General features: G+C 44.2%; 1 protein-coding gene across 1 annotated transcript; it reads right to left on the bottom strand.

The window, feature by feature from the left end:
* Positions 1–26,585, bottom strand: LOC143815505 (uncharacterized protein CXorf38-like). The gene is made up of 7 exons (XM_077294760.1): positions 26,322–26,585; positions 21,642–21,776; positions 10,584–10,706; positions 6,330–6,479; positions 1,470–1,679; positions 1,275–1,401; positions 1–805 (listed from the first exon to the last, which is right to left on the bottom strand). Exons 1-7 carry the CDS (start codon positions 26,520–26,522, stop codon positions 717–719), a joined length of 1,035 nt encoding a protein of 344 aa, XP_077150875.1. The 5' UTR covers positions 26,523–26,585; the 3' UTR covers positions 1–716.
* Positions 26,586–27,774: the final 1,189 nt, after the last annotated feature.

Below are 27,774 nucleotides of genomic sequence, written 5' to 3'. Positions count from 1 at the left end.
TAAAAATAAGAAAATTTATTGATATCTGCATTAGTAAAATACACCCAATACATTCCATTTAAGATTTAGCAAATCCTATTTTACAAGGACTCCTTTACACATTTTTTTTATCATTTGTTAATGCTTGTAAAGAAAAACATAATGAGTTTTAATCATTTTTTACCATTTTCTTACAAACATTTTGCTGCTGTTTTTTTTTTTTTTTTTATTTTGTAAATTAAAAAAAAAAAAAGGGAGTTACTAAGACCAAAAGCGGAGGCTATGGGGAAAGTGTTAAAAAAAACACACTGAATTTACAGACCAGTCACTTGTAAATGGCTCATATTTTACATGGTTGGTCTAAAAAAATGCATCTGTTACCATGAATCTGGTGGATTTTTGTTTTAGCTCCTGCGTTTCCATTCCTAAGATATCGTGGCTTCTTCCTTTATGTAAATCTTGTCTTGTTAGACAAGAGGGTGTGGTCTTCTCTGGGCATTTTCCAGGTGGTCACGCCCATTTTGTATATGTAAATCTAGTCCTATAGCAAAGAGAAAAACGGTGCGATAGAGGGGTACAGGAACAGGAAAAAAAATAAAAATAGCACCAGATTAAGGGGAACAGCGCTATTTGGACCGCGTAAAACATTACATATTTAAGTCCTCTTTAACATCAAGTGACTAAAAGAAGGTAAAAACAAACATACCATGCACATGATTTTGCTAGAACATCTAGCCTCAGTGTCCTTGAGTTAAAAAAAATGCAGTTAGATATGCCAACAGCACCACTATGAAAAATATTGCAGCACGTCGTGTTTGAATCCAGCCTGAAGGAAAAGAAAAAAAAGTCAACATTTCAAATTGTATGTTCTCATTTTGCTGATTTACTGTAACAATATGCAGATATGATAAAAACTGTGTTAAGGGCTTGTTCATATGCTGTGGAAAAAACGTTGCATTTTACGGTACCAGCAAAGCGAATGAGATTTCTGAAAACTCACGCTGCTTATATTTTCCTTCCAGATTTGAACCATCAAACCATTTTTTTTTTTTTTTTTAAATCTACACATGTCAATTTTTTTTCAGCGTTTTTCACCCATTGAAATATATCAAGACGGAAAAAAACACAAGTAAAAAGGCATGCAAAAATGGGAGTATTTTACACAGCGTATTTCATACCAATGCTGCAAAAACTCAACATGTGCACGTAGGCTAAAGAATGCACAGACACTATCTTATAGAAAACAGTACAGGCAACAATTCCTGTGATCTCGGATGGATGAGGAAATAACTAACCTTCTTCACTAATTGCAACATGATCCTTGCACAATCTGTCAAGGTTCTCTATGTCTTCTTGGAAAACAAATTGGAGATCTTGATTTTGAGCGAGGAAGGCCTTCATGCTGCCGACCTTGACTATATCCTGCAGGAGAATACATATTTCTGTATCAGTCACTTTCTTCTCTGCTGTTTGTCTGTTTTGTGTCTTACCTTTTTAGTCAGTGAACCATGTTCCTCTATCTCTAGATACAGGTCTTGGATCAGCTGCTGTATCATTAGTCTCTCAACCATATGTGAGGATAAACTAGTATCATTAGTGCTGGAAGGATGACGAGATGTGGTCTTGCTTTGTGGAGTGAAATGGACTCCATCCACCTCATATATGCCTGAGTTTTCTACATTCCAATCCGACACGAGGATCTAGAGTGTAATTGCAGAAATAATTATCAGCATACTATAGCCTTACTACTGGTAACCTGTAAATCTTACTTCGTATGCTATTAACCCTTTAAAGGGAATCTGTCAGGTGATTTTTGTGTAGTAACCTAATAGCATTCTGAAATAAGGCTTGAGCACCTCTTTCAGAATATGTAACTTTTATTTCTCTACATGGCCCCATTGTGTCCCTGTAAGACCCAGACAAATTTATTGTTGAGAGTCAAGCACATGTAAATGAAAAATGAATATTCACCCCTTCCCCCACCCATAATCCCACCGATCCCTCTACCGGCATCACTGATTCAGTCAGACTGCCGTATGCCCGAGGATCGCATCACAATCCTCCGACTGGCCGTCTGCTCTTCTGACCTGAGAGTGACTGCTGCATAGAAATACACGCTGTCCCGCTAAGGTCAGGAGAGCGGACGGCCAGTTCGAGGATTGTGTAACTCAGCAGTCTGACTGAATCAGTGACGCCGGCCAGGAGGATGGGCGGAAACATGGCAGGGAAAGGGGTGAATATTCATTTTACAGTTACATGCAGGCCAGCAAGTCAAGCGTATGTAAATACTAAATGAATATTCACCCCTTCCCTGTCACCACCCACCCATCCCGGCTGGCATCACTGGATGCAGTCAGATTGCTGTGTTATTCCCCCGGGGATCCCATCGCAAACCTCGGACTGGCTGTCTGCTCTCCTGACATGAGCGTGACAACATGTATTTTACGCAACTGTCACTTTTCAGGGCAGGAAAGCCACCGGCCAGGTTTGTGATGCGATCCTCAGACATTTGACAGTCTGACTGAATCAGTGACGCCAATGCATAGGGGTGGTCGGGATTATGGGTGGGGGAAGGGGTGAATACTTATTTGCCATTTATATATTCTTGACTAGCCGGTACGCGAATAAATTAGTCCGGGGCTGACAGGAACACTATTTCAGGATACTATTAGTATACTACACAAAAAACACCTGAAAGATTCCCTTTGAAGGGAACCTGTCAGCAGGATTGTGCACAGTAACCTACAAACAGTGTCAGGTCGGCGCCGTTATACCGATTAAAAAGATACCTTGCGTGATGAAATACGTTTTGTGGTTGTTGTTTAATCTTTTTTTTCAGTTTTGAGTTAGGCTGCCGTCACACTAGCAGTATTTGGTCAGTATTTTACCTCAGTATTTGTAAGCCAAAACCAGGAGTGGAACAATTAGAGGAAAAGTATAATAGAAGCATATGCACCACTTCTGCATTTATCATCCACTTCTGGTTTTGGCTTACAAATACTGATGTAAAATACTGACCAAATACTGCTAGTGTGACGGCAGCCTTAATGATATGCTCGTGTCCCGGGTGGCCTGTGGGGGGTCTTCATGTGGTGCTCTGACTAGGTAGTCATATTGCAGACTGCTGACAGGACTGATCCCTCACTGACCTGCCCCCTAGTTTGCATAATGAAGATCTGTACATTCTGAATAAAAAAAAACCCTTCTGCAGGCAGATGTCAGTCGTGGCTCCTGCTCTGCAGCATAATCGCATGGTTAATGTGCACTTAATCCCTTTTGCTTATTTCATTGAGCGTAGAAAAAAAAGTAAATTTGAAAATGGCGCCTGCGTGTTAGCAGCTATCAGTGTGTATAGAGATCCCATTGCTGCTATTGTGCAGGCTCCGGCAGTGCTATCTGGTTGGAGAAAAAAAATATATTTCCTCCTCCAAGATGGCGCCTCCTGCACCTGCGCAATAGCAGCTATAGGCGGTCTCCTAGAGCTGCTATTTCTGCTTTTAAATTCCCTCCTCTTGATTGAGAAACCTTTATTATCACTTAGAACAAAGCTGCCTGACACCTCACAAGCCTCATGTGTGCTCAGTGGGGTGGACTGCGCAGGAACCAGACTGAACAACATACATATATTGGATGGGGCAAGCGGTTTTAGGCTTTGTTCACATGTCCAGTAATCATCTATTAGAACGGATACAGCAGCAATCAAAAATTTGTGCAGACGCAACCTTTTTGTCCAGCTAAAAAAAAAAAACTGATTTCAACTGGATCCGTTTTTTTTAACATTGAAGTCTATAGGAAACGGATCTGTTAAATAGACAGCTTTTCTTTCATTTGTGAAGGATCCGTTATTTAAAAAATGGATCCAGTAAAAAATAATTTTTCGTTACCTACACAAAAAAGTTGCGTCTGCATAACTTTTTTGGTAACAGTTTGCTGCTGTATCCATTCTAACAGATTATTACTGGACATGTGAACATAGCCTGAGGCCGGCGTCACACTGGCGTTTTAAACGGCCGAGTGCAATGCGATAAAAAATCGCATTGCACTCGGACCAATGTTAACATATGGGTCAGCTCCCAGCAGCCGACTTTTTGTCGGCAGTTTTCCTCGGTCCGAGACAATCGCTGCATGCTGCGATTGTCTCGGACCGAGGAAAACTCTGGGCTCACTCGCACCCATATAAGCCTATGGGTGCGAGTGAGACAGCGCACACCACTCGGATATCATCCGAGTGACGTGCGTTGTAAGCGGACCCCAGCAATGGAGGAGATGGAGAAATTCATTTCTCCGCCTCCTCCGCAGCTGTGCTCCGATCCTCCCTGTGTGAGAGAATCGGAGCACAGACGCATGACACTCGGCTCCTGCTCTGCTGCGAGCAGGAGCCAAGAGTCATTAGCATATCGCATCCGATGATCTCGCATCGGATGCAATACGCCAGTGTGACGCCGGCCTTATACTACGGCAAGCTGACAATCAGTGGTGGGGCTGGGTACACAGATTAGCTGGTATGACTTCCATATGACACATAGTCCTCTAATGATCATCTCCTGCTGACAAAACACTGATTGTTTAAAACTAGATCAAATGGCTGAGCAAGCGACACATACCTGTAAACAGGGTCTCTGTCCCTACGTTATGCTGCTCTCAGATTGTATAGCAAAACCCTGCTGACAGATTCCCTTTCATTTCAGATTTCTGTTGCATAGTGCTTGCACATGTACGTTTGTATTGCAGCCACAACGTACTTTGACCTGCGCATTAATTTAATACTGTGAGTTGTGCTCCTCATTTTTTTTCCTTCTGAGTTATCATGATTCATGATGAAATATCACTGGATCACTGTGTGACTTCAATATTTTTACACTGATTTTCGGGGTGATTCATAATTCAGTCCTCAGTTGTTTTTTTTTTTTTGTGAGACGAGCTATAGATTTCATTGGTACCATTTTACAGTACATTCCACTTACTGATCACATGAAGTAAAAAGTTATGGCTCTCAGGATATTATGTGATTTTTTTTTCCTTAATTTTTAGATTTTTTTCCATACAGGTTGAGAAAAGGGAGGTGGAATACTGCAGATTTTTACGTTTTGAGGAAGCAAATACACCAGCACCTATTATGTGATATACATGTACTTTACATGTCAGGAAAGAGATGAAATTCAGTGGTCTGTAAGGGGAATATGGGATTATCTTATCTGACATTGGACTGGACATATTTTAGAACTTTCTACAGAACTAATTTGTGAACTGGTGGACACCGGTATCCCTAATTTTTGGTAGCAGAAATTGCAGATTATTACCAAAACCAACTGTGCAGTATGTCCTTAAATACTGTACGCCCTACAATCGCCTAGGGGTCAGTCTGAACTGCGTTTATTCCTATTTTCTAATTTTCTAGAGAACAGAATTCATATTTCATACTTACATGCTTTAGCATTAAAAAAATACAGAGTGCAACTTTATGTGTTAGTTATGTATGGAGATGGCTACTCTTAGGGTATGTGTCCACTTTCAGGATGGCCGGCGGTTTGGACGGAGCGGCAAACCTGCTCCGCCCTAAGCCCCGCCCCCTTCTGTGACGTGATGATGTGTTCATTGCACACATCCGGCATCATCACACCCCACACATAGGGCCCTGTGATTTACCTTGCGGCTGCGCAGCGTCGCCGCAAGGTACACGGACATGCTGCAATCTTAAAAGACGCGCAGCATGTCCGGAATCACAGGGCCGCCGGGTGCATGTTACCACACATAGTGGAGACGGGATTTGAAAAAATCCCCTCCACTATGCTGTAAGATCTGGACGCTGCGTGTTTGACGCTGCAGCGTCAAACAAGCAGCGTTTCCTGCACATGGACACATACCCTAAGGATGCACCTGTTCACACCATTCTTCTGTTTGGAAGTGACAGTGAATCTTTTGTTATGAACAGCATATGTGGCTCACAATTGGGGGCAATTTAGGTTTACTTCTTATAGAAAGGTATGGTTCAGGCAAACATTTGTCATTCTTCCCCAAGATCAGTCTTCCATGTATGCTGTATCTAGATGATATTATTATTATTATTATTTATTGTTATAGCGCCATTTATTCCATGGCGCTTTACAAGTGAGGAGGGGTATACATAATAAAAACAAGTACAATAATCTTGAACAACACAAGTCATAACTGGTACAGTAGGAGAGAGGACCCTGCCCGTGAAGGCTCACAATCTACAAGGGATGGGGGAGGATACAGTAGGTGAGGATAGAGCTGGTCATGCAGCGGTATGATATGTCATATTATTCTTTTATGAGACAACACCTTTAAATAAAAAAAAGCCCAGTAAGTACCATGCAGTAGACTATTACCTTCTGCATTTTCTCGCCATCCCCTACAATGCCAGGTACATGTGTGAATTCAGAAACTAAATTATGCATTTTTTGTCCAAAGGTTTTCAACCACGAAGAGGAGACCTTCATATCAAAAGAGTGAAACAACTCATTTCTGCACTTTATTACCTGCGAAGAGAAATAATATATGTAAGAATAATGTAATATGACTGATTTGGGCTTATAAATACTGATGAAAAATACTGACCAAATACTGAACGTGTGAACATGGCCTTACAATAAGAGTAACCACACGTGGGTACTAAGAGTTCCTGATGTTAAAAAAAAACAAACAAACTGTGTAAGGCCAGTCTCACACGTCCAGATAATTCCGGTACCGGAGAAATCGGTACCGGAGTTATCCGTGTCCGTGTATCCGTGTGCTCACGTAGACTATCCGTGTGGGATCCGTGTGATGTCCATGAGTACGTTTTTAAGGTCCGTGTGCTGTACGTGTGTCCATGTATTGCAACAATTTTTACAATTTTAACCCTATGACAGGAAAAACGCACACGGACAGCACACAGATGGCACACGGACAGCATCCGTGTGCGGTACGTGTTTACACGGACCCATTGACTTTAATGGGTCCGTGTGATCCATGCGCTCCCACGAACACTGACATGTCTCCGTGTTTTGCAAACGGACACACGGTCCGGGAAAACTCACTGATATCTGCAGAGACACATTTACTTTAAAGGGCCACTGTCACCCCCCCCCAGCCGTTATAAACTAAAAGAGCCACCTTGTGCAGCAGTAATGCTGCAGTCTAACAAGGTGGCTCTTTTAGTTTTTGATTAATTTATTACCTCAATAAAGCGTTTTAAAAATTGGCCACACATACCAGATATTGTACCAGGAGGCGGTCCGAAGCGTCCTGTATGAATCCCCCAACTGCCGTCACTCTTCTCTTCAGAGTCGATGGTACCCGCCCCCTTCGCGTTGTTGCTATTTAAATCCGGCGCCTGCGCTGTGCGTGCCTGCCTGGGGCCTGCGCAGTGTTCTTTGTCAGTCACATCTCAGATGCCGGGTGCCTGGCTGCGCCTGTGCGGGCAGTGCGGCCGCCCTGTTACTGAATCCCCGCCCCGTACGGTGTTATTCATTATGCACAGTGCGGGGCTGGCATTCCTGGGCATGCGCACTGCGCTGTTCAGGCGCTTCCCCATCTCGGACGCTCTCCCATCTCTGACGCTCCCCCGCCTTCCCAGGAACCCCAGCCCCGCACTGTGCATAATGAATAACACAGTGCGGGGCGGGGATTCAGTAACAGGGCGCAGTCAGGCACCCGGCATCTGAGATGTGACTGACAAAGAATACTGCGCAGGCCCCAGGCAGGCACGCACAGCGCAGGCGCCGGATTTAAGAAGAAACAGCGCTCAGGGGGCGGGTACCATCGGCCCTGAAGAGAAGAGTGACGGCAGTTGGGGGATTCATACAGGACGCTTCGGACCGCCTCCTGCTACAATATCTGGTATGTGTGGCCAATTTTTAAAACGCTTTATTGAGGTAATAAATGAATCAAAAACTAAAAGAGCCACCTTGTTAGACTGCAGCATTACTGCTGCACAAGGTGGCTCTTTTAGTTTATAACGGCTGGGGGGGGGTGACAGTGGCCCTTTAATGTGTCTACGTGAGTCAGTGTCTCTGGTACATGAGGAAACTGTCACCACATGTACCGGAGCCACTGACGTGTGAAACAGGCCTAACATGGTTTACAATGCCGCCTGCCATCAGTTGTTTTTTTTTTATAAACCACCATTACCACTTGGTGCCCTTTGACCTATTGTTTTTCTCAAGTCTAATGCATTAATCTGTCTCCATGGATGCAGAGGTGGACGTAGCCTTCCCGTATTGTAACTCTGTAACACACATAAATCAAATGATTGATTTTATTATGTCTCTTCTCCGTTGTGAAGATACAGCATTAGGCCGGCCTCACACTCAGCGTATGTAAATACGGTCCGTATTTTACAGCCGTAATACGCAGAAAAGTCCCCAAAATAGTGATCCGTATGTCATCCGTAGGCAGGGTGTGTCAGCGTATTTTGCGCATGTCATCCTCCGTATGTAATCCGTATGGCATCCGTACTGCGATATTTTCTCGCAGGCTTGCAAGACCGACATCTAATGGATTTATGTGCTCAAATGTTCGTTAAAACATATATACAGTATATATATAAATAAATATATATATATATATATATATATGTCATTGAGACACATATATATATTCTGTATTTATATTTAATTCAGCGCGAGATATGTGAAAAGCCAGTAATTCAATTGCCGGCTTTTCATTTCTCCTTCCCAAACCCGACATGATATGAGACATGGTTTACATACAGTACCCGGGGTTTACAGGCACGAGCGAGTGGATTAGCACAGCTCCTGGCTGTAAAATGATTTAACCCCTTCAGATGGATTTATTTCGTGGGACGTGACAGATCATCTGAAGGTATGTATATTGTTGGTTTATTATTTTTCAGAGCGAGGGTCTTCAGGTGGATTGAGAGAGCAATAAAATATTAAAACAACCTGTGTGTTTATTTCATTAAAATACTTTTTAATAATGTGTGTGTGTTTTTTTTACCCTTTCATACAATTGGATTAATAATGGATAGGTGTCATAATTGACGTCTCTCCATTATTAATCTGGCTTAATGTCACCTTACAATAGCAAGGTGACATTAACCCTTCATTACCCCATATCCCACCGCTACACGGGAGTGGGAAGAGAGTGGCCAAGTGCCAGAATAGGCGCATCTTCCAGATGTGCCTTTTCTGGGGTGGCTGGGGGCAGATGTTTGTAGCCAGGGGGGCCAATAACCATGGTCCCTCTCTAGGCTATTAATATCTGCCCTCAGTCACTGGCTTTACCACTCTGGCGGAGAAAATTGCGCGGGATCCCACGCCAATTTTTTCCGCCATTTAACCCTTTATTTTAGCAGCTACAGCGCCCAAATTTTGCACATACACACTACTAACATTAGTAGTGTGGAATATGCAAAAAAAAAAAAAGGGATATGAGATGGTTTACTGTATATAAACCATGTCTCATATCATGTCGGGTTTGGGAAGGAGAAATGAAAAGCCGGCAATTGAATTACCGGCTTTTCTCTCTAACACCGGTGCGTATTTCTCGCAGGTCACACTGCTGGTCCGTGTGTAATCCGTATTTTTCTCGCCCCCATAGACTTTCATTGGCGATTTTTTTGCGCAAAACGGTGACAAACGCAGCATGCTGCGATTTTGTACGGCCGTACAAGACCGTATAATACGGATCAGTAAAATACGGCTGATAGGAGCTGGGACATAGGGAATCATTGGGCCGTGTGTTATGCGTATTTTACGGACGTAGTTTATGCGCTCATACATCCGTAAAACTCGCTAGTGTGAGGCCGGCCTTAGCTTGTAAAGTTTACATTCTAATTTTTGCTTAGACCAAGGGGATGTTACCAGAGATTTGTCTCTGGTGACGTTTACTTTTTCCCCTGTGTGACCTTGACCAATCATAAGCAGGAGGCATCATGCAGGGACAAAAACAAAAAAGCACACCCCCAAAGATGGTCATACCCAGCCTTCTCTGTGTGAAACATGTTGTGACATATAGACCTGCTCTCCTCACAAATCTCACTGCTGGCATCTACTGCGGTTACAAGTGGGGGAGGGGAGTAGAGCAGACCTGTGTGTCATTACAAACATCTCTGCATCTGCAGCTCTAATCCCATGATACAGTCAGTGTAGGGATATAAGGAGTAGAGCGGGGCTGGCAGTGGCTTATGACAGTTGAATAAGTGTTTGCAATGACACACTGTTTTGCTGTATTTCCTCTCCCCCTACACTGACAGTGCTGTGAGATGTGAGCTGCAGATTGTGAGGTGTTTGTAATGACACAAAGCTGTGCTCAAATCTCATGCTTGCATGTAATCGCTGTAGATGTTTGCAGTAAGCTGGGTCATTACATTTCACACAGAGAAAGCCAAGTCTGACATTCTCTGGGATCTCTGCAAACGCTCTCTTGATCAAAGTAAAAATTAGACTCTAACCTTTACAAAATAATATTTCTGCAATGGAGATGAGAAATTAAAAAATGAAAACTATTTTTTTTTCAAGTCTGTGGCCACTATTTCATGATGCGGCAAGTTTAACATGTTCAAATTCGTTGCAGACCCTCTTTTAGTAGCTTTATTTCTTTGGAAAGCAATAGACAGTAGTAATAAATGTAAAGGTTACCTCTCTGACCCTTGATATGTTTGATACTCTGAAATGATCACAATTATTTATCAAGTTGAGTAGAGCTGCTGCATCACACTCCTGGGGTCCATTGAAGTGGGTTTGTCCTCGTGGCATATACACCTACAAAACACAAATCACAGCAGAAGACGGTTGTGGATTCAGCAGCTGCTGTGGACTGATACAACAGAAATGATGTTCAAATAGATTTGGGGAGATTTCAAATACAAATTAAAAAGATTTATTCCCATCTCTACATAGCCAAGACCAGAATAACGTTATAGTTCCCTAGAAGCAGTTATTCTCATGTAGGCCAGGAATGGCGGAAATTGGAGTAACTGTTTAAAATCTGCACTATAGGTCAATTTTCGAGTTGACTCCGAGCAGATTTGTTATGCATTGTGTGGATAAGATTTGTTATTTCTTACAGAATATATTTGTTGAATATGCAGAATATGTCGCTATTAGGGCTTGAGCACATTACCGTATTTTCGGTCCGAGTACAATCCATTAAAAAAAAAAAACAGATCGTACTTGGACCAAGGTGCAGATGAAGAATGTTTTTTCACTGACTGACGCCGGCGTCACACTCAGCGTATGTAAATACGGTCCATTTATTACGGCCGTAATACGCAGAAATGTTCCCGAAATAGTGATCCGTATGTCATCTGTAAGCAGGGTGTGGCAGCGTATTTTGCGCATGGCATCCTCTGTATGGCATCCGTACTGCGATATTTTCTCGCAGGCTTGCAAAACCGACATCTAATGGATTTATGTGCTCAAATGTTCGTTAAAACATATATACAGTATGTATATATATATATATATGTCATTGAGACACACACACATATATATATATATATACTGTATTTATATTTAATTCAGTGCGAGATATGTGAAAAGACGGTAATTCAATTGCCGGCTATTCATTTCTCCTTCCCAAACCCGACAGGATATGAGACATGGTTTACATACAGTAAACCATCTCATATCCCTTTTTTTTGCATATTCCACACTACTAATGTTAGTAGTGTGTATGTGCAAAATTTGGGCGCTGTAGCTTGTAAAATAAAGGGTTAAATGGCGGAAAAAATTGGCGTGGGCTCCCGCGCAATTTTCTCTGCCAGAGTGGTAAAGCCAGTGACTGAGGACAGATATTAATAGCCTAGAGAGGGTCCATTGTTATTGGCCCCCCCCTGGCTTCAAACATCTGCCCCCAGCCACCCCAGAAAAGGCACATCTGGAAGATGCGCCTATTCTGGCACTTGGCCATTCTCTTCCCACTCCCGTGTAGAGGTGGGATATGGGTTAATGAATGGTTAATGTCACCTTGCTATTGTAAGGTGACATTAAGCCAGATTAATAATGGAGAGGCGTCAATTATGACACCTTTCCATTATTAATCCAATAGTACGAAATGGTTAATAAAACACACACACATTATTTAAAAGTATTTTAATGAAATAAAGATACAGGGTGTTGTAATATTTTATTATACTGGTAATCCACCTGAAGACCCTCGTTCTGTGACAAAGGAAAAATAAAAAAACAACAATATCTCATACCTGTTGTGGATTCTGTTTGTGGGCTCCCTCTGGTGGTTACTGCTGGTACTGGGTGACTTTGGTGGGTTGCGGCCTTTGGTTTCCACCTGTCCATCAGAGGCTGGGTGTTTCCTATTTTACCTGGCCTTTCTGTCATTCCCTTGCCGGCTATCAATGTATTCAGATGTGCTCTGTTTGGTTCCTGCCTACCTGCTCCCAGATCTTTCAGGATAAGCTAAGTGCTGATTTTTCAGTTGTTTATAATAATAATAATAATAATTTTATTTATATAGCGCCAACATATTCCGCAGCGCTTTACAACTTATAGAGGGGACTTATACAGACAACAGACATTACAGCATAACAGAAATCACAGTTCAAAACAGATACCAGGAGGAATGAGGGCCCTGCTGCTCGCAAGCTTACAATCTATGAGGAAAAGGGGAGACACAAGAGGTGGATGGTAACAATTGCTTTAGTTATTTGGACCAGCCATAGTGTAAGGCTCGGGTGTTCATGTAAAGCTGCATGAACCAGTTAACTGCCTAAGTATGTAACAGTACAGACACAGAGGCTATTAACTGCATAAAGTGTATGAGAACATGATGGAGGAACGTGATTATGTTGTTGTTTTTTATTAATAGGCCACACAGGGATAATTAGGTTAATGCGTTGAGGCGGTAGGCCAATCTGAACAAATGAGTTTTTAGTGCACGCTTAAAACTGTGGGGATTGGGGATTAATTGTATTAACCTAGGTAGTGCATTCCAAAGAATCGGCGCCGCACGTGTAAAGTCTTGGAGACGGGAGTGGGAGGTTCTGATTATTGAGGATGCTAACCTGAGGTCATTAGCAGAGCGGAGGGCACGGGTAGGTTGGTAGACTGAGACCAGAGAGGAGATGTAGGGTGGTGCTGAGCCATGGAGTGCTTTGTGGATGAGGGTAGTAGTTTTGTACTGGATTCTGGATTGGATGGGTAGCCAGTGTAATGACTGGCACAAGGTAGAGGCATCGGTGTAACGGTTGGCGAGGAATATGATCCTGGCAGCAGCATTCAGGACAGATTGGAGCGGGGAGAGTCTGGTAAAAGGTAGGCCAATTAGTAGAGAGTTACAATAGTCCAGACGAGAATGAATAAGTGAGACAGTAAGAGTTTTTGCAGAGTCGAAAGTAAGAAAAGGGCGAATTCTGGAAATGTTTTTGAGATGCAGATAAGAAGAGCGAGCCAGTGATCGGATGTGGGGGGTGAATGAAAGCTCGGAATCAAGGATGACTCCAAGGCAGCGGGCATGTTGCTTTGGAGTAATGGTGGAACCGCACACAGAGATGGCAATGTCGGGCAAAGGTAGGTTTGTAGAGGGAGAGAACACGAGGAGTTCAGTTTTTGACAGGTTCAGTTTCAGATAGAGGGAGGACATGATGTTAGAGACAGCGGTAAGACAATCACTGGTGTTTTCTAAAAAGGTCGGCGTGATAACAGGAGAAGAGGTATATAATTGGGTGTCGTCAGCATAGAGATGGTACTGGAAACCAAATCTACTGATTGTTTGTCCAATAGGGGCAGTATACAAAGAGAAGAGGAGGGGGCCTAGGACTGATCCTTGAGGAACCCCAACAGTAAGGGGAAGGTGAGAGGAGGAGGAACCAGCAAAACAAACAGTGAAGGATCGGCCAGAGAGATAGGAGGAGAACCAAGAGAGAACGGTGTCCTTGAGGCCGATGGAGCGGAGCATAGTGAGGAGGAGCTGATGATCCACAGTGTCGAATGCTGCGGAGAGATCCAAGAGAATTAGCATGGAATAGTGACCATTAGATTTAGCTGTTAGTAGGTCATTAGAGACTTTAGTGAGGGCAGTTTCAGTAGAGTGTAAAGAGCGGAAACCAGATTGAAGAGGGTCGAGAAGAGAATTATCTGAGAGATAGCGGGTAAGACGGGAGTGGACCAGGCGTTCCAGGAGTTTAGAGATGAAGGGAAGATTAGAGACAGGTCTATAATTAGTTGTTTGGTTTTTTGTCCAGCTTGCTTATTATGTCTCTATGCTAGCTGGTAGCTCTAGTGGACTGAGGTTCTCCCCATGTGCCATGAGTTGGCACATGGGTTCTTGTAATCTCAGGATGGTTTTTTTGATTAGGGTTTTTTGCTGACCGCTCAGTCCCCTTTTGTATCGTTCTGCTTTCTAGTTTACAGCGGGCCTCAATTTGCTAAATCTATACATATCATCTCTATGTGTGTGCCTTCCTCTCATTTCACCGTCAATACATGTGAGGGGGCAACTATATCTTTTGGGGTTCATTCCTCTGGAGGCAAGTGAGGTCTTTATTTTCTCTGCAGTACTAGTTAGCTCTTAGGCTGGTGCGTGGCGTCTAGAACCAATGTAGGCACGCTCCCTGGCTATCTCTAGTTGCGTTTGTCAGGCGTAGGGCAGCGGTCAGCCCAGGTTCCATCACCCTAGAGCTCGTCCGTTATTTATTTGTACTTTGCTTGTCCTGTGCTATCCCTAGCCATTGGGGATTCATGACAGTATAGCCGGCCCGCAAAGTGTTAATTGTTTGGGCTGAAGCAGGAGAAAAAGAAGTGTTTAAGGGAAATTTTTTTTTTTTTTTTTTTTTTTTCTTTTTTCCCTTCAGAGTTTTGCTGCCTAGCCCTTAATTGCTGTCTAGCTGCTTCTTACCTCCTCTTAAACCTTGAATGGCTCTGATCTTAGCTGTTTAACATGGATGTCCAGAGTTTGGCTTCCAGCCTGAGTAATCTCGCGGCAAAAGTTCAAAACATACAGGATTTTGTTGTTCACACTCCCATGTCTGAACCTAGAATTCCTATTCCAGAGTTCTTCTCTGGAGATAGATCTACCTTCCTGAATTTCAGGAACAATTGTAAATTGTTTCTTTCTTTAAAATCTCGCTCCTCTGGAGACCCTGCTCAACAGGTCAGGATTGTAATATCTTTCCTGCGGGGCGACCCTCAGAATTGGGCATTTGCATTGGCACCAGGGGATCCTGCATTGCTCAGTGTGGATGCGTTTTTTCTGGCATTGGGATTGCTCTATGAGGAACCCAACCTGGAGATTCAGGCTGAAAAGGCTTTATTAGCCCTCTCTCAGGGGCATGATGAAGCGGAAATATATTGTCAAAAATTTCGGAAATGGTCGGTGCTTACTCAGTGGAATGAGTGCGCCCTGGCTGCAAACTTCAGAAATGGTCTTTCTGAGGCCATTAAGGATATTATGGTGGGGTTCCCTACGCCTACAGGTCTGAATGAGTCTATGGCTATGGCCATTCAGATTGATCGGCGTTTGCGGGAGCGCAAACCCGTGCACCAGTTGGCGGTGTCTTCTGAACAGGCACCTGAGACTATGCAATGTGATAGAATTCAGTCCAGAAGTGAACGGCAAAATTATAGGCGGAAAAATGGATTGTGTTTTTATTGTGGTGATTCAGCTCATGTTATATCAGCATGCTCTAAACGCACAAAAAAGCTTGATAAATCTTTTGCCATTGGTACTCTGCAGCCTAAGTTCATTTTGTCTGTGACTCTGATTTTTTCACTGTCTTCCATTTCCGTTGATGCCTATGTGGATTCGGGCGCTGCCCTGAGTCTTATGGATTGGTCATTTGCTAAACGCTGCGGTTTTAGTCTGGAGCCTCTGGAAGTCCCTATTCCTCTGAAGGGAATTGACTCTACACCATTGGCTATGAATAAACCGCAGTATTGGACACAAGTGACCATGCGCATGACTCCCGTTCATCAGGAGGTGATTCGCTTCCTTGTACTGTATAATTTACATGATGTACTAGTGCTGGGTCTGCCATTGTTACAAACTCATAATCCTGTCCTGGACTGGAAAACAATGTCTGTGTTAAGCTGGGGATGTCAGGGGGTTCATGATGATGCACCTCCGATTTCTATCGCTTCATCTACTCCTTCTGAGATCCCTGAGTTTTTGTCTGACTATAGGGATGTTTTTGAGGAGCCTAAGCTCAATTCGCTCCCTCCTCATAGAGATTGTGACTGTGCTATAGAATTGATTCCTGGCAGTAAGTTCCCTAAGGGTCGTTTATTTAATCTGTCACTGCCAGAGCATACTGCTATGCGGAATTATATTAAGGAGTCCTTGGAAAAGGGACATATTCGTCCATCTTCGTCCCCTCTGGGAGCAGGTTTTTTTTTCGTGGCAAAAAAAGATGGTTCCCTGAGGCCTTGTATAGATTATCGCCTTCTGAATAAGATTACAGTCAAATATCAGTATCCATTGCCATTATTGACTGACTTGTTTGCTCGCATTAAGGGGGCTAGGTGGTTCACTAAGATAGATCTTCGCGGTGCGTATAATCTGGTGCAGATAAAACAAGGTGATGAGTGGAAAACCGCATTTAATACGCCTGAGGGCCATTTTGAGTATTTGGTAATGCCTTTTGGACTCTCCAATGCTCCGTCAGTCTTTCAGTCCTTTATGCACAATATTTTCCGTGAATATCTGGATAAGTTTATGATTGTGTATTTGGATGATATTTTGGTGTTTTCTGATGACTGGGAGTCTCATGTTCTACAGGTCAGGAAGGTGTTTCAGGTTCTGCGGGCCAATTCTCTGTTTGTGAAGGGCTCAAAGTGTCTCTTCGGAGTCCAGAAGATTTCTTTTTTGGGGTACATTTTTTCTCTTTCTACTATTGAGATGGATCCCGTTAAGGTTCAGGCAATTTGTGACTGGACACAACCTACATCTGTTAAGAGCCTACAGAAGTTCTTGGGGTTTGCTAATTTTTATCGTCGGTTCATTGCAAATTTTTCCAGTATTGTTAAACCTTTGACTGATTTAACTAAAAAGGGTGCTGATGTTGCTAATTGGTCTCCTGCGGCTGTGGGGGCCTTTCAGGAACTTAAGCGCCGGTTTTCTTCTGCTCCTGTGTTGTGTCAACCAGATGTTTCACTTCCTTTTCAGGTTGAGGTTGATGCTTCCGAGATTGGAGCGGGGGCGGTTTTGTCACAGAGAAGTTCTGATGGCTCGGTGATGAAGCCATGTGCATTCTTCTCTTGAAAATTCTCGCCCGCCGAGCGCAATTATGATGTGGGTAATCGGGAGCTTTTGGCCATGAAGTGGGCATTTGAGGAGTGGCGTCATTGGCTTGAGGGTGCTAAACATCGTGTGGTGGTCTTGACTGATCACAAGAATCTCATTTACCTTGAGTCTGCCAGGCGTTTGAATCCTAGACAGGCTCGTTGGTCATTGTTTTTTTCTCGTTTCAATTTTGTGGTTTCATACCTGCCAGGTTCAAAGAATGTGAAGGCAGATGCTCTTTCCAGGAGTTTTGTGCCTGACTCTCCTGGAGACTCTGGGCCTACTGGTATCCTTAGGGATGGGGTAATATTGTCCGCCGTATCCCCAGACTTGCGACGTGCATTGCAGGAGTTTCAGGTGGATAAACCGGATCGTTGTCCACCAGAAAGACTGTTTGTTCCGGATGATTGGACCAGTAGAGTCATCTCCGAGGTCCATTCTTCTGTGTTGGCTGGTCATCCTGGAATATTTGGTACTAGAGACTTGGTGGCCAGGTCTTTTTGGTGGCCTTCCTTGTCTAGGGATGTGCGTACCTTTGTGCAGTCTTGTGAAGTGTGTGCTCGATCTAAGCCTTGCTGTTCTCGGGCCAGTGGGTTGTTGTTATCCTTGCCCATCCCGAAGAGGCCTTGGACGCACATTTCCATGGATTTTATTTCTGATCTCCCGGTTTCACAGAAAATGTCCGTTATCTGGGTTGTGTGTGACCGCTTTTCTAAGATGGTTCATTTGGTGCCCTTGCCTAAGTTGCCTTCCTCCTCTGAGTTGGTCCCTTTATTTTTTCAGAACGTGGTTCGTTTGCATGGGATTCCGGAGAATATCGTTTCTGACAGGGGATCCCAGTTTGTGTCTAGATTTTGGCGGACGTTTTGTGCCAAGATGGGCATTGATTTGTCTTTCTCGTCTGCATTCCATCCTCAGACGAATGGCCAGACGGAGCGAACTAATCAGACCTTGGAAACTTATTTGAGGTGTTTTGTTTCTGCTGACCAAGATGACTGGGTTGCTTTTTTGCCACTGGCCGAATTTGCTCTTAATAATCGGGCTAGTTCTGCCACGTTGGTCTCTCCTTTTTTTTGTAATTCGGGGTTTCATCCTCGTTTTTCCTCTGGTCAGGTGGAGTCTTCGGATTGTCCTGGAGTGGACATGGTGGTGGACAGGCTACATCAGATTTGGAATCAGGTGGTGGACAATTTGAAGTTATCTCAGGAGAAGACTCAGCAGTTTGCTAATCGCCGTCGCCGCGTGGGTCCCCGACTTCTTGTTGGGGATTTGGTGTGGTTGTCTTCTCGTTTTGTCCCTATGAAGGTCTCTTCTCCTAAGTTCAAGCCTCGGTTCATCGGTCCTTATAGGATCTCGGAGATTCTTAACCCTGTATCTTTTCGTTTGGATCTCCCAGCATCGTTTGCTATTCATAATGTGTTCCATCGGTCGTTGTTGCGGAGGTATGAGGTGCCCGTTGTTCCTTCGGTTGAGCCTCCTGCTCCGGTGCTGGTGGAGGGAGAATTGGAGTATGTTGTTGAGAAGATCTTGGATTCTCGTGTTTCCAGACGCAAACTCCAGTATTTGGTTAAGTGGAAGGGTTATGGTCAGGAGGATAATTCCTGGGTGGTCGCCTCTGATGTTCATGCGACTGATTTGGTCCGCGCCTTCCATAGAGCTCACCCTGATCGCCCTGGGGGTTCTCGTAAGGGTTCGGTGACCCCTCCTCAAGGGGGGGGTACTGTTGTGGATTCTGTTTGTGGGCTCCCTCTGGTGGTTACTGCTGGTACTGGGTGACTTTGGTGGGTTGCGGCCTTTGGTTTCCACCTGTCCATCAGAGGCTGGGTGTTTCCTATTTTACCTGGCCTTTCTGTCATTCCCTTGCCGGCTATCAATGTATTCAGATGTGCTCTGTTTGGTTCCTGCCTACCTGCTCCCAGATCTTTCAGGATAAGCTAAGTGCTGATTTTTCAGTTGTTTGGTTTTTTGTCCAGCTTGCTTATTATGTCTCTATGCTAGCTGGTAGCTCTAGTGGACTGAGGTTCTCCCCATGTGCCATGAGTTGGCACATGGGTTCTTGTAATCTCAGGATGGTTTTTTTGATTAGGGTTTTTTGCTGACCGCTCAGTCCCCTTTTGTATCGTTCTGCTTTCTAGTTTACAGCGGGCCTCAATTTGCTAAATCTATATATATCATCTCTATGTGTGTGCCTTCCTCTCATTTCACCGTCAATACATGTGAGGGGGCAACTATATCTTTTGGGGTTCATTCCTCTGGAGGCAAGTGAGGTCTTTATTTTCTCTGCAGTACTAGTTAGCTCTTAGGCTGGTGCGTGGCGTCTAGAACCAACGTAGGCACGCTCCCTGGCTATCTCTAGTTGCGTTTGTCAGGCGTAGGGCAGCGGTCAGCCCAGGTTCCATCACCCTAGAGCTCGTCCGTTATTTATTTGTACTTTGCTTGTCCTGTGCTATCCCTAGCCATTGGGGATTCATGACACATACCTTCCGTCGCTCAGATCAAGTCCCACGAAGTAAATCCATCTGAAGGGGTTAAATCATTTTACAGCCAGGAGCTCTGTTAAAGTAGTGCTCGTGCCTGTGAAACCCCCAGGGAATGAATGGAAAGTGGGGTGACCTGTAGTTACCTTGAGTCGCGGTGAGGCGCCCTCTGCTGGATGTCCTCATATGAACTCGAGCGTGGGAACTTTTCCAAGGCTCTAGTTCATGAGGACATCCAGCAGAGGGCGTATCACCGCGACTCAAGGTAACTACAGGTCATTCCTCTGCAGTCCATTCATTCCCGGCGGTTTTACAGGCACGAGCACTGCTTTAGCAGAGCTCCTGGCTGTAAAATGATTTAACCCCTTCAGATGGATTTACTTCGTGGGACTTGATCTGAGCGACGGAAGGTATGAGATATTGTTGTTTTTTTATTTTTCCTTTGTTACAGAACGAGGGTCTTCAGGTAGATTACCAGTATAATAAAATATTACAACACCCTGTGTCTTTATTTCATTAAAATACTTTTAAATAATGTGTGTGTGTTTTATTAACCATTTCGTACTATTGGATTAATAATGGATAGGTGTCATAATTGACGCCTCTCCATTATTAATCTGGCTTAATGTCACCTTACAATAACAAGGTGACATTAACCCTTTATTACCCCATATCCCACCGCTACACGGGAGTGGGAAGAGAGAGGCCAAGTGCCAGAATAGGCGCATCTTCCAGATGTGCCTTTTCTGGGGTGGCTGGGGGCAGATGTTTTTAGCAAGGGGGGGCCAATAACCATGGTCCTTCTCTAGGCTATTAATATCTGCCCTCAGTCACTGGCTTTACCACTCTGGAGGAGAAAATTGCGCGGGAGCCCACGCCAATTTTTTCCGCCATTTAACCCTTTATTTTACAAGCTACAGCGCCCAAATTTTGCACATACACACTACTAACATTAGTAGTGTGGAATATGCAAAAAAAAAAAGGGGTATGAGATGGTTTACTGTATGTAAACCATGTCTCATATCCTGTCGGGTTTGTGAAGGAGAAATGAAAAGCCGGCAAAAATTACCGGCTTTTCTATAGAACACCGCTGCTTATTTCTCGCAAGTCACACTGCTTGTCCGTGTGTAATCCGTATTTTTCTCGCCCCCATAGACTTTAATTGGCGATTTTTTTGCGCAATACGGTGACAAACGCAGCATGCTGCGATTTTCTACGGCCGTAGAAGACCGTATAATACAGATCCGTAAAATACGGCTGATAGGAGCTGGGACATAGAGAATCATTGGGCCGTGTGTTACGCGTATTTTACGGATGTATTTTCTGCGCTCATACGTCCGTAAAACTCGCTAGTGTGACGCCGGCCTGATTCTGCATGTGAAAATCTCAGAAAGCTTGATTTTCCTCCAAAAACCAGATGAAACAATCAAGTCTATTCGTGTAAACAATAAATTCGATTTCATACTGAGCCACACTATAGCATCCGATTTTTACAAATAGGCCGCATTCAAATGCTCAGTATTTGGTCAGTATTTTACATCAGTATTTGTAACCCAAACCTGGAGTGAGTGATAAATGCAGAAGTGGTGACGTGTTTCTATTATACTTTTCCTCTGATTGTTCCTCTCCTGATTTTGGCTTCAAATACTGAGGTAAAATACTGACCAAATACTGAGGTAAAATACTGACCAAATACTGAGGTAAAATACTGACCAAATACTGAGGTAAAATACTGACCAAATACTGAACCTGTGAACATGGCCATACATTGCATTTCTGTGGCATAGGAAACTAAATGGTCCTGTAAATAATCAATAGTTGTTGAGCATATGGACAGCACATGGATGACAAGTTAGAAACAAAAACGTCCCATTTTTCTGGATGAGAATCGGACCGATTTTTCATACTATCGTGTGACCCTGGGTTGCATAGAATCATAATATCGGTATGTAATTCGTTCTTTGTTGATGCCAGACACATTACCTTAGCTACTTCCCAGTAATGCGTTGACCACAATGACGGATCGCTGTTCCCCCAGTGTATTTCTCCATTTCTGTTGTTATGATGTGCTAGGATGATTTTTTTCCACTGAGCACAAGCAGGACAACTTGGTACGAACTTGCAAGAAAAACAAGATTTTAGTTACCAGACTATAAAGGAGAGAGCCGTCCCTCTCAATTATTCCCTCTCGGCTTCGAGGGCGCCATCACTTAGCATCAAATGCACAATATGGAGTAGAACAACCATTGGGGCTCATTCAGATGAGCATATAACTGGTCTTAGTACTGTCAATGTGCACCATGGACCCCACGCAAGCTCATTATAGACCATTGGTGTGCACCGAAAAAAAAAAATTGGCACTACTTTGAGCCATTTTAAAGGGGTTTTCTCATGAACAAAAGTTCATTTTAATCAATAGATCTGCCCAGGAGATGTGGTATTATCAGACCACGTTCCTGCACGGTCAGACACGGCCATTACACAGTACACAGCAGGGGCACATTTCTAAGATTATCTCAGCACAGGAACATTTATTTGTAACACATCCAATTGTGGAAATTATTATTATTCCAAGATCTATTGATTAAAATGAACTTTTTGTCTTGGGACAACCTCTTTAAGGACTATAATACAGGCAATGAAAGGCAGCGCTGACACCTGTCTACAATGCGGACAAGCACACAGAGCTGCACAATGAACTAGTCACATCTGTAATTTGCGGTTGTAGCAGGCCATATTTTCAATTCGGCTGTCTGAACCTGAACTTAATCTGAAGCATAGAGGATTAGGGCTGTGTTTTGGAGGTTCTTCAAAACTGTTGCATTTTAGAAAAGTTATAGTGTGTAAAAAAAATGTATCAAGTACAGAATTCGACCACCATAATGAATGATAAACAATTACAGCCATTTAACCAACACACTTATAAAATAGCCAAGATGTGTCTGGTAATAAAGACCCAAACCTCCTTCAATGCTAAGGCTGCGTTCACAAGGGTTGCATTTATTTACCTCATAGCAATGTTTTTGCCATGTTTGAAACGTGGAAATGAATCTATCAAGATGATTTTACTCCTGAAACTAGTAATATGGCTGTACAGCTCTTAGTACAATAATGATACCTGTTCTGTAGTAATCTGTTGTGCCATCTCTGGGAAAATTGAGCTTAGAAGCCACTTCACGGCCGATGCTGTCACAGCTTGATTTCTCAATCTGCGCATGCGACTCCTCAGGCGGCCATTTTCCCGGAGACCACAGCATCGAGACAATGGAAGTGCGGGGGCTCCGGACTTTCACAAAATGTTGCTGGAGCCCCCGCACCACTGAACCTGCCGCACCAGCTGCTCCAGGCTGGGATGAGAGTGAGATTATCGCCCAGCAGTGTCGGACCACCGGAAGAATCGCCCAACTCCTGCTGCCACCATGCTAATTGTAAGTACATTCTGACTATAAGACGCACCCCCCCCGTTTTCCCCAAAAAAATTTTGGGAAAAAAGTGTCTTATAGTCTGAAAAATAGATGTTATTCGTGGTGGGATTTCTACCCAAGACCCCAGTCTACAGCGTTAACCACTGAGTTGCTGTGCTGCCTTTTTGTAAGGCATTAATTTATAGGGCCCCTCCTGGGATATATATATATACACATATTGTCATTGCATTTCTCTTGTATGACAATATACCTTTTTCTGTACTGAAAAGTGGACCCGGCTGTTAAATACATAGTAATCCCAGCATGAATTGCTCAGTACACCATGTGGATATAAATGGAGCTTAGGTGCCAAATATGCACCCGTATGTTATATACAGTGGTTTGCTAAAGTATTCACCTCCTGTGGCTTTTTACCTATTTTGTTACATCGCAACCTGTGTTTAAATATTTTTTTAATCCGATTTGTGTGTGATGCATCAGCATTAAATAGTCTAAGTAAGAGAAAAATATAGGCATACATTACATTTATGAGATCAAATAACTAGAAATTGTCATGTGCGTATGTATTCACCCCTTTTGTGATGAAACCTCTAAAAATGTCTGGTGCCAGCAATTACCTTGATAAGTCGCATGTTTAGTAAAAAGAAGTCCACCTGTGTGCAATGTAAGGCTAGGTTCACATTGCGTTAATGTGTACACGCTAACGGACAGCGTTGCACGGCGAAAATGTCACAATTAACGCCGTGCAACGGGTCCGTTAGCGCACCCATTGACAGCAATGTGAAGTTTCCCTCTAGCGCATCGCAAGCGCGTGCCTTTTTCGGCTCGCGCTAGTGATGTGCCGTTCTTCTGTGGCGCGCCTCGGACGCTGCTTGCAGCGTCCGCGGCGCGCCCAAGGTCCGTTCCCCGCTCTCGCAGACGGGGATCTGCGAGAGCGGGGACGTTAACGCGACCCCTAGCGCGGCCCCTAAATAAACATTGCGTTAGCGCAATCCGCTAGCGCTAAACGGATTGCCCTAACGCAATGTGAACCTAGCCTAAGTGTCACATGGTCTGTCAGTGTATACTCAACTTTTCTGAGAGGCCACAGAGGCTGCAACAGCATTAAAGGGAACCTGTCAGCAGGATTGTGTACAGTAACCTACAGACAATGTCAGGTCGGCGCCGTTATACTGACTACAATGATATTGATTCCTTGGTTGATTAAATCCGTCTTATGGTTGTTGCTCTATTCTCAGTTTTGAGTTAATGATATGTCCGTGCTCTGGGGCGACCTGTGGGGGATAGTCTTTATGTGGTTCATACTGATGGCTTATGACAGGTCACTGATTCCTTAGTGACCTGCCCCCTATTTTACATACTGAATATTATATGTATTGAATGAAAAAAAAACTCCCCTTCAGCAGGCAGGCGGCATCTATAATATGCATTTATTTTATTTGCTGATATAAATTTATTCAGAAAAAGAATCTGTCTCAAAATGGCGCCGGTGGCACCTGCGAAGTAGAATCTATCGGCGATATGATAGATGCTATTGTGTAGGTGCCATGTCACCATCTTGGTGGACACAATATGGCCCAAAGTGAGTTGGGCTAAAGTGAGTTGGCTAAAGTTAAGGTTAGGGTTGGGCTAAAGTGAGTTGTGCTAAAGTTAGGGTTAGGGCTAGGGTTAGAGTTAGGGTTGTGGTTATGGTTGGGATTACGGTTAGGGCTGTGATTAGGGTTAGGGGTGTGTTGGGGTTAGGTTTGTGGTTAGAGGTGTGTTGGGGTTAGAGTTGGTGTTAGTGCTGTGTTAGGGTTGGAGTTAGAATTGGGGTGGTTTCAACTGTTTAGGTACATGAGGGGGTCTTCAAACGTGACATGGCACCACCATTAATTCCAGCCAATTTTGGGTTCAAAAAGTCAAACAGTGCTCCCTCCCGTCTGAGCCCTGCCATGCACCCAAACAGTGGCTTTCCCAAACATACGGGGAATCGGTGTACTCAGGAGAAATTGCACAACAAATTTTGTGGTCAATTTTCTCCTGATATTCTTGTGAAAATAAAAAAGTTTGGGTCTAAAGTAAATTTTTGTGAAAAAAGTAAAATGTTCATTTTTTCCTTCCACATTGCTTTAGTTCTCGTGAAGCACCTGAAGGGTTAATAAACTTCTTGGATGTGGTTTTGCGCACCTTTAGGGGTGCAGTTTTTAGAATGGTGTCACTTTTGTCATGCTGATCCCCAAACTCACTTAAAATGTGAGGTGGTGGGGTCAGGTTGAATACTTTCACAAGCCACTGTATTGCCCTACATCAAGGGGTTATCTTTGGTGCCAAACATTAATAACAAAGACATGTCATGACCACAGCCTTAACAAACCTCTCACATCACACCAGATATGTCTGATATGGAGCGGTGAGGGTACGGAATGTGAAACCCCCAAAGGATTTACAAATGTGACTATTCAGTGCCCATTGGGCAATCAGACACCCAGGTTTCCTAGCACCAGATATAGATGGAAAAACAGACCAGAACTGATACTACATGACATACAAGACACTGATACTACATGACATACAACAAACTGATACTACACGACATACAAGGAACTGATACTACATGATATACAAGATGCTGATACTACACGACACACAAAACACTGATGCTACATGACATACAAGACACTGATATTACATGACATACAAGACACTGATATTACACGACACACAAGGAACTGATACTACATGATATACAAGATGCTGATACTACACGACATACAAGACACTGATACTACACGACACACAAAACACTGATACTACACGACACACAAGATACTGATACTACACGACACACAAAACACTGATACTACACGACACACAAAACACTGATACTACACGACACACAAAACACTGATACTACATGACATACAAGACACTGATACTACACGACACAAGACACTGATACTACACGACATACAAGACACTGATACTACACGACACACAAAACACTGATACTACACGACACACAAGATACTGATACTACACGACACACAAAACACTGATACTACACGACACACAAGATACTGATACTACACGACACACAAGCACAACCCAACACTTACAGGTGTAGAGATTATCTGATGTCAGGGAGAAATGCTGCTGACCATACTTTGGGTACCAGTGATTAGAGGAGGGCAGGCTGGCTGTCCTGGCACCACTACACTACTGACCCCCTGCCACCTGCACCTCTGCCATCTCCTACCTGCTTGCCTTTCACCCTGCACTGGCATCTCCTTTGCCTTGGTGCAGCGACTGTGTTGGCCAGCTGCCGGTGAAATGTCTGCATCTCCTTGTCTATGTATCCCTGCAGGCGGTTCTGCAGCAGCAGCAGGCAGTGCCCGGCCTTCATCCAGTTCTTGTACTCCTTGCAGTTCAGCCTGGCAAACAGCCCTTGCAGTGCCATGTTGATTCCGGGGTGAAGTGATGATGACTCCTCCCAGAACCCATGGTACAGAGAACAGAAGGAGGCACGTCTGCAGACAGAGGCTGCTCCCTACGCCTCTGTGCTAGGAATGTACATGATGTAATGCTGCCCTCTGACCACCAGGTGGCAGCACGATCACATTCCCTGCGATCCGCAATATTTATGTCCTGTCTGACTGTATATAGCACAGGACACATCCACTGCCTGTATACAGCACAGGACCCATCCACTGCCGGTATACAGCACAGGACCCATCCACTGCCGGTATACAGCACAGGACCCCATCTACTGCCGTTATGCAGCACAGGACCCATTCACTGCCAGTATACAGCACAGGACCCATCCACTGCCTGTATACAGCACAGTACCCCATCCTCTGCCTGTATACAGCACAGGACCCATCCACTGCCTGTATACAGCACAGGACCCCATCCACTGCCTGTATACAGCACAGGACCCATCCACTGCCGGTATACAGCACAGGACCCATCCACTGCCGGTATACAGCACAGGACCAATCCACCGCCTGTATACAGCACAGGACCCCATCCACCGCCTGTATATAGCCCTGGACCCCATTCACTGCCTGTATACAGCACAGGACCCATGCACTGCCTGTATGCAGCACGGGACCCATCCACTGCCTGTATACAGCACAGGACCCATTCACTGCTTGTATACAGCACAGAATCTCATCCACTGCCTATATACAGCACAGGACCCTATCCACTGGCTGTATACAGCACAGGACCCATCCACTGCCTGTATGCAGCACATGACCCATCCACCACGTGTATACAGCACAGGACCCCATCCACCACCTGTATACAGCACAGGACCCCTTCCACTGCCTGTATACAGCACAGGACCAATCCACTGCCTGTATACAGCACCGGACCCCATCCACTGCCTGTATACAGCACAGGATCCAATCCATTGCCTGCATACAGCACAGAACCCCATCCACTGCCTGTATACAGCACCTCACCCATCCCCTGTCTGTATACAGCACAGGACCCCATCTACTGGCTGTATACAGCACAGGACCCATCCACTGCATATATACAGCACAGGACCCATCCACTGCCTGTATACAGCACAGGACCCCATCTACTGCCGTTATGCAGCACAGGACCCATTCACTGCCAGTATACAGCACAGGACCCATCCACTGCCTGTATACAGCACAGTACCCCATCCTCTGCCTGTATACAGCACAGGACCCATCCAC

Source organism: Ranitomeya variabilis, chromosome 3 (assembly GCF_051348905.1).
Source record: "Ranitomeya variabilis isolate aRanVar5 chromosome 3, aRanVar5.hap1, whole genome shotgun sequence".
Taxonomy (NCBI): domain Eukaryota; kingdom Metazoa; phylum Chordata; class Amphibia; order Anura; family Dendrobatidae; genus Ranitomeya; species Ranitomeya variabilis.
This window is presented reverse-complemented; position numbering and strand designations above follow the sequence as displayed.